The sequence below is a fragment of the Scyliorhinus canicula genome, chromosome 14 (genome assembly GCF_902713615.1).
Source record: "Scyliorhinus canicula chromosome 14, sScyCan1.1, whole genome shotgun sequence".
Taxonomy (NCBI): domain Eukaryota; kingdom Metazoa; phylum Chordata; class Chondrichthyes; order Carcharhiniformes; family Scyliorhinidae; genus Scyliorhinus; species Scyliorhinus canicula.
This window is the reverse complement of record NC_052159.1, coordinates 34,944,667-34,963,933: the sequence shown is the minus strand read 5'-3', so window position 1 is coordinate 34,963,933 and position 19,267 is coordinate 34,944,667. Positions and strand designations below refer to the sequence as shown.

General features: G+C 50.4%; 1 protein-coding gene across 1 annotated transcript in view; it reads left to right on the top strand.

Annotated features, from left to right (window-relative positions):
- Positions 1 to 6,063: 6,063 nt before the first annotated feature.
- The window catches only part of LOC119977132 (FRAS1-related extracellular matrix protein 2-like), a 276,399-nt gene continuing 263,195 nt past the window's right edge, over positions 6,064 to 19,267 (top strand). The window contains exon 1 of the mRNA XM_038817762.1: positions 6,064 to 11,336. Within this exon, the coding sequence (XP_038673690.1) occupies positions 6,251 to 11,336 (5,086 nt within the window). The 5' untranslated portion in view covers positions 6,064 to 6,250. The remainder of the gene's footprint in view (positions 11,337 to 19,267) is intronic.

Sequence of the window (19,267 nt, the reverse complement as noted above, 5' to 3'; positions counted from 1 at the left end):
CTTCCTCCCACAAGTCCCGAAAGACATACTGTTTGGTGAATTGGACATTCTGAATTCTCCCTCAGTGTACCCTATCAGGCACCGGAGTGTGCAACTAGGTGCTTTTTACATTACCTTCATTGCAGTGTTAATTTAAGCCTACCTTTGACAATTATAGAGATTATTGTTAAACTACAGAGTCCCGAAAGGATCAGGTGTCGTGCCCTTGCTGCAGGCCTTTCTCCCCTTTTCTTCCTTGTGACCTCCACCACAAAACTGCACCTACTACCCACCCCCGCATCCAGCCATCACTCACCTGTTTTCTGGGTCCAGTGGCAAACCTGGACCTCGAGTGGGTATATTGGCAGCAGCCACTGTCACTTCTGTGTGCCAGTCAACAGAATTGCCATACTCTGATTGGCTGCCAGCTCACAGTGGGTGAAGTCCTCCACCCCCCCCCCCCCCCCCCCCCAGAGCCCTTGATCCTGTGGAAGGCTCACTGTTCCCTTGTCAAAAGCCTGAATGGCACTTGATGCAGTACACCTTTCCAACAAGAGGCAGCACAGGGGTCTTACTGGCTCTCCAGCTGCCACCGATACATCTTTTACGCCATTCAATCCAACCCAATTGCTAATTAGAGGAATGCTGCCACATTGAGGTTACTCAGGGCTTGGAGGGAGGCACATTACTATTTCTAACTTGCATAAATTACCTGGATTCAAAACTCAATGCAAAAAGTGGCCAGATTTTCAAATTATGCCACAAAAGGCGGACCGGCAAATTCCCAAGATGCATTATCCATTGAATTAGAAAAATAACTTGATCTTATATATTGCCTTTCAGGACATCGCAGTTTACAGATAATGAAGTACTATTCTCTTGAAGTATAGTCACTTTTATGAGTGTTGGGAAATGCCGCTGTTAGTCAGTATGCAACAATATCACTCAAATAGGAAATGAAGTCAATATCTGTTAAGGGATAAATATTAGCAAGGATACCAGGAGAAATCTACTGCACGCCTTTGAATAGCACCATAGAACCTTTCATGTCTGACATATTGAGAAGTTAGGACCTTCATTTGACATCTTATGCAAAAGGCAACACCTCTGACAATGCTGCATTCCCTCAGTACTGCACTGAAATATCAGTCCCGACTGCCAAAGCAAATTTTCTATGTCCAGCTCAAGGAAGGCTTCCAAACAAGAGGAGGGCAAAGGAAGCACTTCAAAGCCACCCTGAAGGTTTACCTCAAGAAATGTAACATAGGTGTCAATGCCTGGGAAACCCTTGCTCAGTAGAGGCAAACTTGGAGGAACATCCTGATTGGAGGGTCACAATTCTTTTGAGTATACCCGATGGCAAGTGAGATCCGGAAAAGGAACCTGAGATGAATACCAGCAATCTAGAGTCCAAGAAATAATCCTACCTTCCAGAAAAACCTGCCAAGTGTGTGGTCAAAGTTGCGGCTCTAGGATCAGGTTCATCAGACATGCAAAGACCCACAGAACCCATGACCGATAACATGTTTTTCTTAGGTGGACAATCTAGTTAGCGAGTGATCGCTGAAGAAGATTCTCAGATTACACAACTATTTATTGAATTTATAATTCTAATTATTTGTTGTGAATTTGCTCCTTAATTCTCTCTGCCTCTGATCCCTTTTAAAAGTGATTGAAATGTACTTTCTTGACAAAACTTTTGATCATGTGCCCTTCCTTCGTGACGCAGAGCCAAATTCTATTTGATATCACTCCTGTCAAGTGATAAATGTGCTACGAGGAGGCAGAGGCATAGTAGTACTGTTGTTGGACTAGTAATCAAGAAGCCCCAGGGTAATGCTCTGGTTCAAATATCATGATGGCAGATGGTGAAATTTGAATTCAATAAAATAAATCTGGAATTAAAAAGGCTATTGCCCATCGTGAAACCGTTGGCAATTATTGTTAAAAAATCATCTGGTTCGCTAATGTTCTTTAGGGAAGGAAATCTGCCAATCTTACCTGGTCTGGCCTACATGTGACTCCAGGCACACAGCAATGTGGTTGATTCTTAAATGCCCTCAGAAATGGGCAATAAATGCTGGCCCAGCCAGCGTCCACATCGAATAAGGAAGTTGTTGTTTCAGCTAGATGTCAGGTTTTATGTTTCCAGCATATTATTTCTACCTCCACCACACAGTGCTACGGATTAATCTGCACATCCTGTACATCAGTGTTTTTCGAACATTTTTCTTTCCCAGGACCCACTATTATCAACTGGCAGCTTTCAGGACCCATGCCGACTGACCTTAGCGGCCTTTTGTTGCTGACCATTGCGACACACCATCATTGCTTACCTTTAACGCAGCTGATTTCCTTCCCTAAAGAACATTGGTCCTCACAATCTCACTTGCTTTGTGATTCAATGTTACATTTCTGCAAAAGTCTTCAGCTGATGATACAAGTTCTTGCTGCATGTCTTGAAAAAAATCAAGAGGTTGGTCGTCGACCTCGCCATGCTAAATCTTCAAATGCCTTTGAAGATTTGAGGGTTTTAAACTTTTATTTGCCAGTACTTCCCTGCATATAACACACATAGGCTTTGCATCCTGATTTGCATTGGCGCAATTAAAGCCATAACTCAAGAAATCACCTTTCTACTGTTTTGTTCCCGATTTCAGTTTCTTCTTGTTTGTTCACCAGAGGCCCTGGAGTTCTGGGTACAGCTCACACTACCATTGCTTTGTCCTGCCATGGACTCTCCTGTGAAGTTCTCTCCAGCAGATTCAATTGAGATTCTGGCCTGTTTGTGCCTCGAATCGTCTCTTCCTTATTACAAAATAATTCATCTTCAGTTCTTCTTCACACATCCCTGTTGCTTGCTTGCTGGCAGCTACAAAATGAAGGAATCTCTCCTCCCATGATTTTACACCCAAAGCATGGACATACAGGGCGTGTGGTGCCAGTGTACGTGCTGGGCGCGTGACCTTCTCTCTGCTCTTGTCTCTGGCAGAATTAATCCATCGTTCATATTCAGATGCCAGTCACGGGCGGCTTTTAAAAAAAATTTGAAACTTTATTTCCAATACCTGATTTTTCCAAGTTTATAACTTTTTACTACTGAAAATTAAAGCAATTTCAGTTGAACATGTGCATCCTTACGTTTTCAAACAAACTTTGTTTTAAATGTATTCCCTTTTATTTAGAAATTTAAGTACCGAAAAAAGTATACTCTTGTTTTTACTTTACAAACGATGACTTTAGACGAGATGAGGTTACTTGCAAACACATACAATGTCACAATAATTCTGACTGGTTCAGCTGCATTGCACTACCAAACATCTAAAAAATGTCCGGCTCCATTCTCACCAAAAACACTTGCATCCTATTTCCAGAGTGGGGTCTCAAAGTGATGACTGTAGGTTGCTTCCAGTGTTGTGCCAGCCGTATTGACTGGCCTTAGAACATAGAACAGTACAGCACAGAACAGGCCCTTCGGCCCTCGATGTTGTGCCGAGCAATGATCACCCTACTCAAACCCACGTATCCACCCTATACCCGTAACCCAACAACCCCCCCTTAACCTTACTTTTTAGGACACTACGGGCAATTTAGCCTGGCCAATCCACCTAACCCGCACATCTTTGGACTGTGGGAGGAAACCGGAGCACCCGGAGGAAACCCACGCACACACGGGGAGGACGTGCAGACTCCACACAGACAGTGACCCAGCCGGGAATCGAACCTGGGACCCTGGAGCTGTGAAGCATTTATGCTAACCACCATGCTACCGTGCTGCCTTGTTTGATCAGCGTTCTTCGCCGACAAACCTGGCCTGGCTTCCCTTTCACTGTCCAGTAGCAGCATCCACTCCAGTCAGACTGCTGACCACTTCACGACCAGTACTTCACATCGTGGGAGCGCAAGTGGACGTTGTGTTGGCCGTTAAACAGCTTTACCAGAGCCGCAGGCTGCATACTGCCGATCGGTGGCGGGGAACGAGCCGAGTAGCACGCAGAGGGCGAGCACCAGAGTGAAGCTCTAAGCTGGGCCCACCACTGCTAGCATCACGGGCCCACGTGGCCGCCCGTCAACCTTTGTCCCCAAGCCCCCCCCCCCCCCCCACATGCGTTGTGACCCGAGCCCAGCCCCGCCCCTTCAAACACAATCGGGGACTGCCCGCAGTTGGCAATCTTAACAACCGGTCACGGCTGTTGTGGACATCTTCCCGCAATCTGGAATCCACAACCGAACGCTCCGCGACCCTCCCAACACCGTCCTGCGACCCATCTGCAGGTTGCGACCCTGAGTTTGAAAAACCCTGCTGTACATTCATTAATGGTCAGCCACAACATTAACCTGCATTTAGGATCATTAATTTGGAGAGAAAAAATGGTCCAATGTAATTCCCAGAGGCATGAGAGGACAAAATCGGACGCTGAATGTAGTTAAGATAAACACACGAGGGAAAAGAGAGTAGGGTCAGTAGATATGTTGATAAAGTGAGATTAAGTAAATTGAGAGGTGGTTGATGTGGACTAGAGAGCTGTTTTTGTGCTAGAAATACTGTGCAAGCTAAATTGCAAACTATTTGTTGATCCAGATTGTCTTTGGAAGAAAAGAATTCCACAAGTACTTTCGATTATAAGATTAGATTTTAAAAGTGCCCAACGGGGTTTGGAACAGGAATTGCCGGGGATGGGGGATGGTATTAATTTACCACTAAAAACTCGACGTCAAACAGAAGGAAGTGGAGAAGTGGTTTGAAGCGTTACTTGAAAGGCTGACACAGGAAAGGGTTAAATAATTGCAACTGGAACCCTGAATAATTATCTGCATAACTTTAATCTGCCCCCTTTTAATATAGCTGTTTTGTTTTTCCTTAGTTCACTGAATGGAAGTGGGATTAAGGAGGAACTGCCAGTTCTCAGGGCCCCCAGTCAGGCAGCTGTGAACACATGAGGCGGTGCAATTCACAGCTCCCTCTCGGCTTTCCTTGCGCGCAAGTGTTGTTCCTATTTCTATTTCCTACAGACATTCCTGGGACCTCTCCAATGGGAATGAATGAACAATCATAATAAGGGTGCATGCAGCCAGGCTTCCGTTACAGGTGAAGGACGGTTTGGGAAATGTTCGCTGGCGGCAACCCGCTTCAAATAGTTCTGGTAAAGAGTTCTGAATTAAAACATTCCGTAAAATAGTGGAAACAATCCCTTACTTGAATGGACTCATTAAGTTACAATGCAAGGGCGATCGCAACAGCTTGTCCTCCACTCATCTGGCCAATCGATAACAGCCAGTTGTTTGTAAGCGTAATGCTGAACACAGAAGCATATCCCGCCCGATCAATGAAAAGACACAAGCCATTAGGTTAAAAGAGTTTGTGAGAAGAAACAAGCCAGTAATAAATAAACAAACACGGAATCGTTTCAGCAGCTCCCGCCACTCACTCATTCCTGAAGTGTCGCCTCAGCAGCGGTCGCCGGGTATACAAATGGATTCACTTTTAAAACAGGGATCAAAGCTTCTGGATTAAAAGAATAAAGAATTATTCCAAACATTTTTATGTTTTTCACTCTTGCCTTGGCATTCCAACTAGTTTGTGTTCTTCTCTCTCAATCACCCCCCCCCCCCCCCCCCCCCCACACACACTTTCCTCTCTTTTTAAAAACAGCAATCCACCTAGTTTTACTGTTTGCTTCCTCAATTTCCCCCCGTCTCCCAATCTTTAAAGATATCAATTTCTTGGAGCTTCTCTTTGTGCTTCTACACCGACCCCCGCCAGATAGACACACAATCTAACTTGTCTCTCTTCCTCCTCCATTTGTTCTGTCGCCCTTTCCCCGAGCACTGCTCTCCCCACTGGCTCCGTTGCCGTTTACCGAGCGGTGGGGGTCTGTTCCCACACAAGAGGATTGCGGGGTGGTGGGTAGGGAGGAGACCCTTTTTGCAAGACGTCACCTAATTGACAGTTCACCTGACCACCCACCGGCCGGTAAGAGGGGCAACAAGGAGCTGGGGGCTGGGATCTGATTGATCTCCAATCGGTGCCGGCAGCGGGGCGGTACTTCCGCAGACAGGTTAGTCCAAGCTGAGGGAGTTTATAGCCGGGAGTCTGGGCTCCAGCTCGGTGCAGTGGGAGTTTGATGTCGCCACTGAAAGAAGCGCAAGAGAGAGTGTGGCTGCAAACCTGGTACTGAACAACAGCAAGAAGAAGGAATAAGAGAATTATCACCTTTTTTATATTCGACTCTTGCTTGCAAACTGAGTGGAAAGGGGGGAGGGGAAGAGGATGAAAATAAATCTTTTCGAAAAGAAAGTTAACAGCATGGAAAGTTTGCAGCGCAGAGGGGCGAGTGAGTTTTGCAGCTTGTGTGGATCTGTGGCCAGGCTGCTGCTGTTGTTGGCTCTGACAGTGACAGGTAGCACATCAGGGCAGGAGAGTCTGGACAGCGTGGATTTATACTACGCGTTCAGCTCGGGACTGTCCGAAGACTCGATCCTTGTGGCCAACAATGGCATCCGTGTGCCCTTCGGCCGCTCGGTGGACCTCGACCCCATCCACGACCTGGTCATCCAGGTGCAGCCGGGCGACAGGTGCACGGTGACGGTGCTGGGCAACGACCCGCTGTCCCAGAGGCCGGGCCAGCTGACGCCCAAGAAGTTCCCCTGCGACTTCGGCGCGGACGAGGTGAAGTACTCGCACTTTGGCGCCCGGAGTCCGTCCCGCGACCGGGTCAAGCTGCAGCTGCGCTACGACAGCCTGGAGGAGACGGTGATCTTGCCTTTCGTGCTGGAGGTCGAGGTGGTCTTCACCCAGCTGGAGATCGTCACCCGCAACGTGCCGCTGAGCGTGGAGAAGCTGCTGGGCACCAGCAACGCCATGGACCACAAGGTGCTGGAGTTCGCCTACAACCCGAGCTGGGAGCGCTGCCGGGTGGGCGCGCTGAGCGGCGCCGGCGGGCTGCCCCGCTACGGGCGCCTGCTGCCCGAGCAGCCGGGCGGGCGGATGGTCGACTGCGAGGAGTTCCTGCGCTCCGACACCCGCTACCGGCACACGGCGGCCGGCCGCACGCCCGACCGCGACCACATCCCCATGGTGGCCGAGCTGCAGGACACCCGCGGCAACGTGCTGAAGCAGGAGTACTTCCAGGTGATGGTGCGGATCCGGGAGGGCGCCCCCAACACGCCGCCCAAGCCCAGCTTCGTGGCCATGATGATGATGGAGGTGGACCAGTTCGTGCTGACCGCCATCACGCCCGACATGCTGGCGGCCGAGGACGCCGAGTCGGAGGCGGACGAGCTGATCTTCAACATCACCACGCCGGCCGCGCAGCTGGCCGCCCAGGGGGTCAGCGTGGTCAGCACCGACGACCGGAGCCTTCCCCTCACCTCCTTCTACCAGCGCGAGCTGCGGGAGCTGCGCATCGCCTTCCGCCCGCCGCCCGCCGACTCGGACGCCGAGCGCATCTTCCAGCTGGAGCTGGAGGTGGTGGACACCGAGGGCGCCGCCTCGGACCCCTTCGCCTTCATGGTGGTGGTCAAGCCCATGAACACGCTGGCGCCGGTGGTCAGCCGCAACGGCGGGCAGCTGCTGTACGAGGGTCAGTCGCGGGCCCTGTCCAGCCGCCACAACCTGCAGCTGAGCGATGAGGACAACCTGGCCGAGGTGCGGGTTAGCGTGCTGGACGGCCTGCGGCACGGCCAGCTGACGGTGCTGGGCTCGCGCGGCGCCAAGTTCTTTACGCCCGCCGACCTGGACGCCGGCCTGGTGCTGTACCAGCACGACGGCAGCGACACGCACAGCGACAACGTCATCTTCCGCATGACGGACGGTGCGCACCGAGTCGAGTTCCTCTTCCCCATCACCATCGTGCCCACCGACGACGAGGCACCCGTCCTCAATGCCAACACGGGCCTGGCGCTGGCCGAGCGTGGCCTGGCGCCCATCCCGCCCTTCGCCCTCAGCGCCACCGACGTCGACTCAGAGGACTCGACCATCACATTCCGGGTGGAGCCGCCCCTCTCGGCGCTGGGCCAGCTGGTGCTGCGGCAGCGCGAGCCGCCCGCCGACCCCTCCGGGTGGCAGCGGCAGCCCGAGGGCGGGGGAAGCTTCGAGAAGGCAGTGCTGGAGTGGAGCCAACAGGACATCACCGAAGGCCGCCTCTTCTACCGGCACGTGGGGCCGCACAGCACCGACGCCGTCATGGACCGCTTCGTGTTCCGCGTGCAGGACGACAACGACCCCCCCAACCAGTCGGGACAGCACACCTTCGTCATCAAGATCCAGCCGGTGGACAACATCCCGCCCGAGCTGTACCCAGGCTGCTCGCTGCAGATGGTGGTCGAGGAGTACCGCCTGACCCACTTCCGCAGGAAGTTCCTGCGCTACACCGACCTCGATTCGGACGACCGCGACCTCAAGTACACCGTCACCCGGCCCCCCACCGACACCGACGAGAACAACCCGGTGCAGATGGGCAACATCGTGCTGACCGAGAGCCCCGCCACCCTGGTGATGGAGTTCACCCAGGCCCAGGTCAACCACCACAAAATCGCCTACCGACCCCCGGACGTGGAGCTGGGCATCACCCCCCATGTCGTCCAGTTTGACTTCACCGTGGAGGACACGGCTGGCAACAACATGGAGGGGACGTGCACCATCTTCCTGCAGCCGGTCGACAACAAGCCGCCCCAAATAACCAACACCGGTTTTGTAATGTTTGAAAGGGACACCTATCTAATTACCAGCGCTGAACTGGACGCCACCGATCCAGACACCGATGGACCCCAGATAACATTCACCCTCTCTCAGCCTCCGAAGCATGGCCAGTTGCAATATGCAGCGGTGGGTATCACTGACGGCGAAACATTTAATTTAAATGATATAAGTAATGGGAAAATTACCTACCTACACAATGGGGATGAGTCCACTGGTGACTCTCTGAAAATTGACGTGAGTGATGGAGTCCATACCGTTACGATCAGTGTTAAAGTAACAGTACGTCCAGTTGATGATGAAGTGCCAACAATCATGCTGCCAGCCGGAACTATTGGATCTTACCTAGATGTGTTGGAAAATGGAGCCACCGAAATAACAACCAATGTCATCCAAGGGACCGATGAAGACACAGATGATCTTAGATTGACTTTCATTGTTGAGGACCAACCAAAACTGGGCGACATTTTGGTTAACGGAATCCCCTCTGAAAGGTTTACACAACAAGACATCATCAACGGGGCTGTGATTTATACTCACACAAATGGTGAAATAGGACTGCAAAAAAGGGAGGATTCTTTTAATTTGACTCTGACTGACATGTCTGATGAATGGAACATTGGAGGGAATAAAGTGCAAGGTGTTCGTGTGCAGGTGACTATCCTTCCCGTTGACAGCCAGGCTCCAGACGTTATTGTAGGAAAACAGTTTACTGTCGTTGAAGGTAATAAAAATGCAATATCACTGGAAAATTTGAAAGCTGAAGATTTTGATACCCCCGATGATGATATTCTTTGTACTATTATTGTCCAACCAACTTCTGGCTATGTGGAGAACATTTCACCAGCTCCTGGGTCTGAGACATCTCGCGCAGGAACGGCCATCACTGCTTTCACTTTTAAAGAGATACGTCAAGGACATATTAATTATGTTCAGAGCATTCACAAAACTGTTGAACCAGTGGAAGATAGGTTTACTTTCCGTTGCTCTGATGGAATTAACTTCTCACAGAGGCACTTTTTTCCTATTGTGATAATCCCGGCAAATGATGAAAAGCCAGACATTTTCATGAGGGAGTTTGTAGTAATGGAAGGTATGAGTCTTGTTATTGACACTCCAATTCTCAATGCTGCAGATGCCGACATCCCGGCCAATGACTTGACTTTCTCTATCGTTAAACCACCAAAGCATGGTCAGATAGTAAATCAGCTTGCATCAGGGACTGTCCTTGTCAAGAGCTTTACTTTGGATCACATCAGAGAGGGCTCCAGCATTGTTTATGAGCATGATGACTCTGAAACCCATGAAGACAGTTTTGACATTCGACTTACTGATGGGAAGTACAGTGTTGAAAAAACAGTAATTATCATGGTCATTCCACTTGATGATGAGACTCCAAGAATGACCATAAATGATGGACTTGAAATTGAGATTGGGGAGATAAAAACAATAAATAACAAAATTCTTAAAGCTACAGACCTGGACTCTGAAGACAAGACACTTGTGTATGTTATACGTTATGGGCCAAATCAAGGGCTCTTGCAGTATCTTCTCCCTCCAGGCAACTTTGAAAACATTACAGTAGGAATGAACTTCACCCAGGATGATATTGACAAAAATTTAATTCAGTATACACATACTGGCCAGGAAGGCATTCGCGATCTCATCAAGTTTGATGTAACAGATGGCATTAATCCACTCATTGATCGTTATTTTTATGTTTCTATTGGTGGTATTGATATGATCTTCCCTGATGTGGTCAGTAAAGGAGTCTCTCTAAAGGAAGGTGGAAAAGTAACTCTGACAACAGATTTATTGAGCACCACTGACCTGAATAGTCCAGATGAAAATTTGCTTTTCAGTATTACCCGAGCACCCGTTCGAGGTCACCTGGAATGCACAGATCAGCCAGGAGTACCTATCACGACATTCTCACAGCTTCAGTTAGCTGGTAACAAAGTTTACTACATTCACACGTCTGATGATGAAGTGAAAATGGACAGTTTCGAATTTGAAGTCACAGATGGCTACAACCCCGTGTTTCGCACTTTCAGAATCTCCATTAGTGATGTTGACAACAAAAAGCCAGTCCTCACTTTCCATGACTTGGTGGTGAATGAAGGAGAAGTAAAGCTAATTACCCCATTTGAATTGACTGTTGAAGACAGAGACACCCCTGATCGCTTGCTGCGATTTACTGTGACGCAAGTTCCAGTTCATGGACAGCTGCTATTCAACCGCACTACGTCTGTCACATCTTTTACGAAGCAGGACTTGAATGAGAACCTCATCAGTTACAAGCACGATGGGATGGAATTTTCTGAGGATAGCTTTTCTTTCACAGTGACTGATGGCACACACACAGACTTCTATGTCTTCCCAGATACAGTCTTTGAAACTCGAAAATCACAGATGATGAAAATACGGACAATGCCGGTGGACAACGGAGTGCCTCAGATTATTGTAAATAAAGGTGCCCCCACTCTTCGTGGGCTGACCACAGGACACGTGGGGTTTATGATTACAAGCAAAGCATTAAAAGCTGAAGATCGTGACAGTGTGCACAGTGTTTTAAGGTTCAAGATCCTGGAAGGTCCAGAACATGGATATCTTATCCACATGGGCAAAGGAAATGAGAGCATTATTGGATTCACTCAAGGTAAGATTCCTTTCCTGTCATACTGACTATTGCTCTGATTGCTTTCAGGTGCATTTTATTTTTCTTGAACACAATGTTACTTTTTTCTGTATTTTATTGGATTTTAGTAGCAAAATCGTCAGAATGAGAATAAAGACCTAATATCTTGCAATTCTGGATCTACTTTCAGCTTCCTACTAAATGTTCAATGTTAACAATTTAAATTGCGTATAATATATATATGAATATTATATAATGAATGATTATGAGCAGTATTGCAAATCTAAATGTAAACTTTATTAGCAAATCAGACATTAAAAATAGCACGAAATTGTACTCATTGTTTAGATAGAATAGAATTATAGTAAGTTTATGGCACAGAAAGAGGCCATTTGGTGCACAGGGCAGAATCTTATAATATTTTTTTCAAGTGCCCGTTCTGCTCAGAATAACAGTGAGCCAGAAAAACATCGTGCGCCACAGGCCCACATTAATAATAACCAGGACGAGGAGGCCTCACCCTCCATGTTCTGGGAGGCACTGAAGGTCGTGATTAGAGGAGAGATCATAGCCTACAAGGTGTGCAGAGATAGACAATAGAGGACGGCAAGGCAGCAGCTGGTTGATTCCATTCTGGAGGTCGACAGAAAGTACTCCGAGGCCCCGACTGTAGAGCTGCTGGTGGAGAGGAAAAAGCTACAAATGGATTTTAACCTGCTGTCCACCAGGAAAGCAGTGCACCAACTCTGCCAGACACGGGGGGCGCGATTCTCCGCTGCCCACGACAGGTCGGAGAATAGCGGGAGGGCGGGTCCCCGACATTTTCCACGCCCTCCCGCTAATCTCCCCCCCCCCCCCCCCACGGCCGCTCCACGACACGAATCGCTGCTCGCCGTTTTTTACGGTGAACAGCGATTCTCCCCAGGCCGATGGGCCGAGTTCCCAGGCCTTTACGGCCGTTTTTACGGCAGCAAACACACCTGCTTGCTGCCGTCGTAAAAACGGCTGTAACATGCCCGTTCTGGGCATCCAGGGCCCCGATTGGCACGGCAGTATCACGGCTGTGCCAAGGGGGGCATGGGCCCGCGATCGGTGGGCACCGATCGTGGGCAGTGCGTCCGTAACGGACGCACTCTTTCTCCCTCCGCCGCCCTGCAGGATCAGTCCGCGGGGCGGCCGAAGGAGATGACGGCCCCATGCATGCGCGGGTTGGAGCTGTCCAATCCGCGCATGCGCGGCTGACGTCATTGTGCGCGTCAGCCCGCTTGGCGCGCGGACTTAGCGACGGTCGCTAAGGCCGCGATGCCGTGGTTCACGGGGCCCCGCTGCTAGCCCCACCCGGGGGAGATAATCGGGTCCTGGGAGGGGGCGCGGAGGCTGCCGTGAAATACGGCCAGTTTCACGGCAGCCTTTATGACTCGCCGAATTTGCGGAGAATCGCGCCCGGGGGACCTTCGATGAACGTGGTGACAAGGCTGGCTGCCTACGGGCTCACCAGTTGAGAAAGCAGGCAGCCATGAGGGAAATAGCGCTAGTAAAGAATAACAGAGGCAGACTGGTAGCAGAACCATAAGAGGTCAATCAAGCATTCGAGACCTTCTACCGAGGGCTGTACACCTCCGAGCCCCCCGAACGAGGACGCGGGGATGAAACAGTTCCTTGACGGATTGGAACTACCAGTCGTGGGGAAAGACAGATGGAGGGGGCTGGAAGCACCAATAGATCTGGGAGAAATCACGGAGAGCATCAACTCCATACAGGCGGGGAAGGCACCGGGACCCGACGGGTTCCCGGCAGACCTCTATAAAAAATTTGCACCGGCCTAGCCACACACTGAAGGGACATGTTCGTCCCCCCGGGGAGAGAACACCAGAGGCAATCTTCTCCCTGGATACAGAAAAGGCCTTCGACAGAGTCGAATGGAAGTACCTCCTCGAGATACTGGAACGGTTTGGGCTCGGAGCGGGATTCACCGCCTGGGTGAAACTCCTGGACAACGCTTCCAAGGTGAGCGTTTGAACCAACACCACCAGCTCTGAATACATCCAGCTACAAAGAGGCACAAAGCAAGGATGCCCATTGTCCCTGCTCTTGTTCGCACTAGCAATCAAACCTTTGGCTAGCCCTGTGGGCTGCGGCAAGCTGGAAGGGCATCCAGAGAGGAGACAGAGAGCATAGAGTCTCAGTCTATGCGGATGACCTGCTCCTGTATGTCTCGAAGCCGCAGGAAGGACTGAAGGCAATCATGCAGGTCCTGAAAGAATTTGGAACCTTTTCGGATTGAACCAACTCAACCTGGGCAGAAGTGAGGCATTCCCAGTGAACCCAAACAGGGGAGGGGGCGGAGCTGGAGGGACTCCCGTTTAATACAGCCCAGAACCAATTCCGATACCTGGGAATCCAAATAGCCAGAGACTGGATGCAGATCCACAAATGGAACGTGACCAGCCTGGTGGAGGAAGTTAAAAAGGACCTAGAGAGGTTGGGCGCACTCCCACTCTCCCTGGTGGGGAGAGTACAGACGATCAAGATGAACATGCTTCCGAGGTTCCTCTTCCTGTTTAGATCCATACTGATCTTCATCCCCAAGGCCTTTTTCCAAAACATAGACAGCTTAATTATGGGGTTTGTGTGTGTGTGTGTGTGTGTGTGTGGGGGGGGGGAGGGGGGGGGGGTGGAATGGGTAAGGTGTTAAGAACCCAAAACTTCCCAAACCAACACTACAAAGGTGGAAAATCAAAGGTGGCCTGGCATTACCAAACCTGCAGTACTAACATTGGGCAGCAACGGCGGAAAGAGTGAGGGGATTGGTAAACGAATCCAACTCAGAGTGGGTGTGGATGGTGGAGGCCTTCTGCAAGGGGACGACTCTCCGGGCCTTGGCTACAGTAGTACTCCACCCCCCTCGGCAAAATACACATCAAGCCCAGTGGTACTGGACACACAGAAAATGTGGACCCAATTAAGGCAGCACTTTGGGCTGACTAGGATGGCTCCCATCTGCGGCAGTCACAAATTCCCCCCCCCCCGACCTTCAGGAAATGGAGACGGGACGGGGGCACACTGATAGTTAGGGACTTTTACGTAGGGCATTGACTAGCGACACTGGACGCACTGACATAGGAATGGGAACTGCCAACAGGACAGGAAATGAGACTGTTGCAAATAAAGCACTTCCTCCGCAAAGAGACAGTAGAGGACCTGATAAACACAGACAGTAAAGAAGGGGGACTCTGTGGGAAAATGTATGGACAGCTACTGGACAGATCCCCAACACTGGAAGAGACCAGACAGAAATGGGAGGATGAACTGGGGACAAAATTGGGGTGGGGACTCTGAAGCGAGGAACTGAGCAGGGCCAACTCCTGTGCAAGGTTCAGCCTCATGCAGCTCAAAGTGATGTACGGAGCACACCTGACCAGAACCCAAAACCAGAACAGCCAGGTTCTTCCCGGAGTTGGAGGACAAATGTGAACGGTGCCAGAGGAGCCCGGCCAACCACATCCACATGATCTGGGCTTGTTCCAAACTGGCTGGGTTCTGGACAGCCTTCTCCGAGGCAATGTTCAAGGTTTTGGGGGTGAGGGCAATCTTCGGGGTATCAGAGCAGCCAGAACTACACATGGGGAAGAGGCCCGAGCTTGCTTCCCTAATCGCGCACCGAGGAATCCTGCTCGGCTGGCGATCAGCAGCACCACCCACAGCTGCAGACTGGCTGGCAGATCTTTTGGAATTTCTCCACCTGGAGAAGATTAAGTACGCCATCCAAGGGTCGGAGTAAAGCTTCCTAAATGCATGGCGGCAGTTTGTCGGCCTGTTTCAAACCTGTTCGACAAATAAGATGGGGAAACGGGAAAGTTAGAAAGAAAAGGGAGAGGAAAAAAGAAAAAAAAAGACAGTGAACCACAGGAGCAAGCAATGGGCGGGCGGGGGCGGGGGGGGGGGGGGGAGAGAAGGTGGTGGAAGAGGAGAAAAGACTGGAGGGACACAAAAGGGACAACATGGGAGGAAGGGGGCAACACCCCCCTCTTACACAGGGGAAACACCGGGGGGGGGGGGGGGGGGGGAACCACATGCCAAGCCAGAGGGTGGCAGGATGTAAATAGGGGAAATTAAGGGAAGGAAAAGACAAACTTTTCTGTATTGTACAGTGAAGAATCATGGCTAACAATGTACATAATCGTTTATAAATTTTGAAGATGCCAATAAAAAGATTTAAGAAAAGAATAACAGGAAGAATCCCGCTGAATATATTCAGCCTCTTATAACAATTTATTTTCTCCATATGAATCACGGCCACTCATGGCGACTTGCCTCTGATATGCTCACCGCGGGAAAACATAATCTCTGTAATCAGTGGGGCTCTCCTTTTAAATGCCTCCCCAGCACTTGTTCCAAATACAATTGGGGGGATAACTGAAAGAAAGACTGCACCAAATTTACAGAGGGTGCCCTCAGCAAACATATCGATGGGATCGAGTAAAGGCGGAAAACCCTCTACCTACAATTGGGCAGACGTGAATCCAGCAAAGTGACCAACCCCACCTGGGAGGCTGTAGCCACAGTCGTCAGCGCCATCTCGCGGCAAAAGAGGATGGGGCAGGAGTGTCGTATGAAGATTTACCTTCTTTGTGCAAGCAGGGTAAGTCCACCTCCTCGTGTCTCCCTCAGCATCCCTTAACACAGGCCTCGCTCCTCCACGGTAAACTTACTCCCACCCACCTCGTGAGGTCACAGCAATTGTCATGCACATTGGGGAGCACGGTAGCATGGTGGTTAGCATCAATGCTTCACAGCTCCAGGGTCCCAGGTTCGATTCCCGGCTGGGTCACTGTCTGTGTGGAGTCTGCACATCCTCCCCGTGTGTGCGTGGGTTTCCTCCGGGTGCTCCGGTTTCCTCCCACAGTCCAAAGATGTGCGGGTTAGGTGGATTGGCCATGCTAAATTGCCCGTAGTGTCCCAAAAAGTAAGGTTAAGGGGGGGTTGTTGGGTTGCGGGTATAGGGTGGATACGTGGGTTTGAGTAGGGTGATCATTGCTCGGCACAACATCGAGGGCCGAAGGGCCTGTTCTGTGCTGTACTGTTCTATGTTCTTCCCACTCCCCCACCCCCTACTCCCCCAGTAGCTCTGGTGCTCCTCAAATGTCTGCTGCCACAGTCACCTTCCACGCATGGCACATGTCATCCCCATCTGACCTAGCATGACTCCCACCTACACTCTTCCCAACTGTCTCATTACTGGACAAACTTGAGGACAATAGAGATGAGTTGGCATAGCTGGCCAGAATTATGCCAGAATTCAAGACCCTAACCAATTTGAGGAATGAGCCCTTGAGCTTGCTGGCGAGGAGCAGGACTGTGCCTGTGCAGAGGGCGACGTTGTTGGCAAAGACACAAGTGAGAACCCTCAACACATCTAGCCATGGCACAAACCTTACGAGAGTGATCTTTTCTTCCAGTTTTCCCCTGTCCCACTCTAAAATCATTTCCTTTCCATTGCAGGTCAATCAACAGACCAGCCAGGACCATCCTTCTGGCCCCTGGACACCACGGACTCAAGCAGCTCTGAGGCAGATATCTCAGAGAAGAGGATCTCAGAGAAGAGGCCTCACACCTGACACCAGCACCCTCCACCAGCGCAGATGCTCGAACCTCAGTGGGATTAAATAGCAGGCAGGCTTCTGGGTCACTCACTGGTGAGCACTTCACAGCTGACGATCCACAGTAGGCTGAGAAAAGAATGCCCCAGGGATCCAGCACTCGGATGGATGCCGGTGCCCAGGATTCTGCTGAAGCACAGGTTGATGACGTGCTGCTAGGTATGGTCATCCCAGAGGTCATGAAGCTGCAAAGTTGGAGTCTCGAGCATCAGGAAGGGATGACAGCATTCCTCCTCGGACTGCAAGGTTGACTGGAGGAGTCCCATTGTCTTCTGTCTGAGGAAATGGTGCTGTCTCTCCAATGCAATGAGGTCAACACTGTGAAGATGGCATCTGCAATGGAGACCGTGGCGCAGGTCATGAACTCCATGGCAGGGGATGTCTGCTCAATAATTCAGCTCATGACCTCCCTGAGATATGAGCTCCATGGTGCAGGTCTTCAGCTGCATGGTACAGGTACTAGTGGGAATCCACGAGTGTCAGCACAGAGGACACGGGGCTTCTGCTGCCGCTCTATCCTATAGGGGACCCCAGGGGACCGGGAACTCGGAGCCCGGGGGCCCCCGGGCAACCAAAGAGAAGAGGATTGGCAGGAGTGCAGCCTGGAGCCTTCCATGCAGGAGATCTTTGTGATATCCAAATGGACAATCTTTGTGACAGAGCTCCAGTTGCACCGTCTGGACCTGTAAATACTTAATTACCTGCAAAGACTCGCATTCAAAGTATCGTCTTGCATCATTGACTTTGACTTATATATATGTTTCTGGAACCCACCTCTTCATTCACCTGAGGAAGGAGCTGTGCTCCGAAAGCTAGTGATTCAAAACAACCCTGTGGACTTTAACCTGGTGTTGTAAGACTTCTTACTGAAAGGAAGAGAACATCAAAGTGAGCAATGAGAAGTCCTGACAATGCCCTGACCCTCTGCCTCCCTCAAAATCTGGAACATCCACCCATACTCATACCCAATATGTGTGTCTTTCACTCCCTCCCCTGTCACACATTAGCACATCCCCACAGTTGACCCTCTCACTCCACCTGAATGAAGTGTTTTAACCCTTGAGAGCCTCAGCGGTCCGCATGAACTCGCCTGTCTCCCAGGCCAAGTGAGAGCGGTTGAGTGCATTCAAGGTATCTGTTCTAACCTGGGGAAACCACACATTGCCTCCCATCATGCTTTGAATCGGGTGACTGAAGAGTGAATTAATTGTAACGCCTTGCATGGGGGGCCACATCTGTCACACTCCTCTTTTGTTTGAGCCTTGGAGTTGTAAGTCTTGGAGGCCAGTCTTCCAGCTATCTTGGGTCAACACAAATAATCAAGTAAACTGAGGGGCAAATGAAAAGGACAGTTCCTTAAAGGGGTACTGCCTTAAACAAAAAGCAAATCACAAATGAAACTTAAAACATCAAACTAAAATGCGATTAAAGAGGTCAATATTGCACCACAGGCAGGGAAGGCCTCAAGGATGCCAGTGGACACTGCATGCTCCATCCTCAGGGATACCCGGCCATGAATGTAGCCACGGTAGAGGGGCAAACAATCAGGTTGGACCGCCCCCTCGGTCGCTAGCTGCCTTAACTTGTTGATGGCAAGTTTGGCTAGGCCCAGGAGCAGGTTCACGAGGCGGTCCCCTTCCTCCCCTGCCCTTCTCTACACTGGGTGCCCATAGACCAGGAGCATAGGGCTGAAGTGCAAACAAAACTGCAACAAAAGATTTTTTAAGTAACTGAAAAGAGATTGTAATCTAAAGCAACCTATATAAGCATGGTCCATGGACTCCACAAGGCCGCAAAAAGGGAATCAGAACCAAAGCAACCTATGTTGAATGGGACCGCTGCACGAGACACTCTCCACCCCAAGATACCACTCAAGCATTGCAATGCTGACAATTAGCACATTTGATGTGTCAAAGAAGGGTCAGGAACCTGATTAGGCAGTTAGCTTCCCCTTGTGGCAGGAAAGGCACACCTGATGCATGTCAGGACTGCAATTTGAAGACACCCTCATTTCCCCCAGCTCTCAAAGGCTGTGGATTAAATGAGCCTTCTAACTTGAATAGTCAGCCACACATACATTAATCTCTGACAATTTGGTCTCCATAACCAGTGGCCTTGAACGTCCAGACATCTCATGCCCTCTGGCTTCACAGTGCTGCCTGCGGGGGGGGGGGGGGGGGGGAGTTCATTCTCACTGCAGTCATCCTCCCTGCTGTGTCAGGGTCTTTAGATCTCATGAGACTGGAAAACACCTCTTGTCAAAGTCCCAGTCTGCATCTCATGGGATCAAAC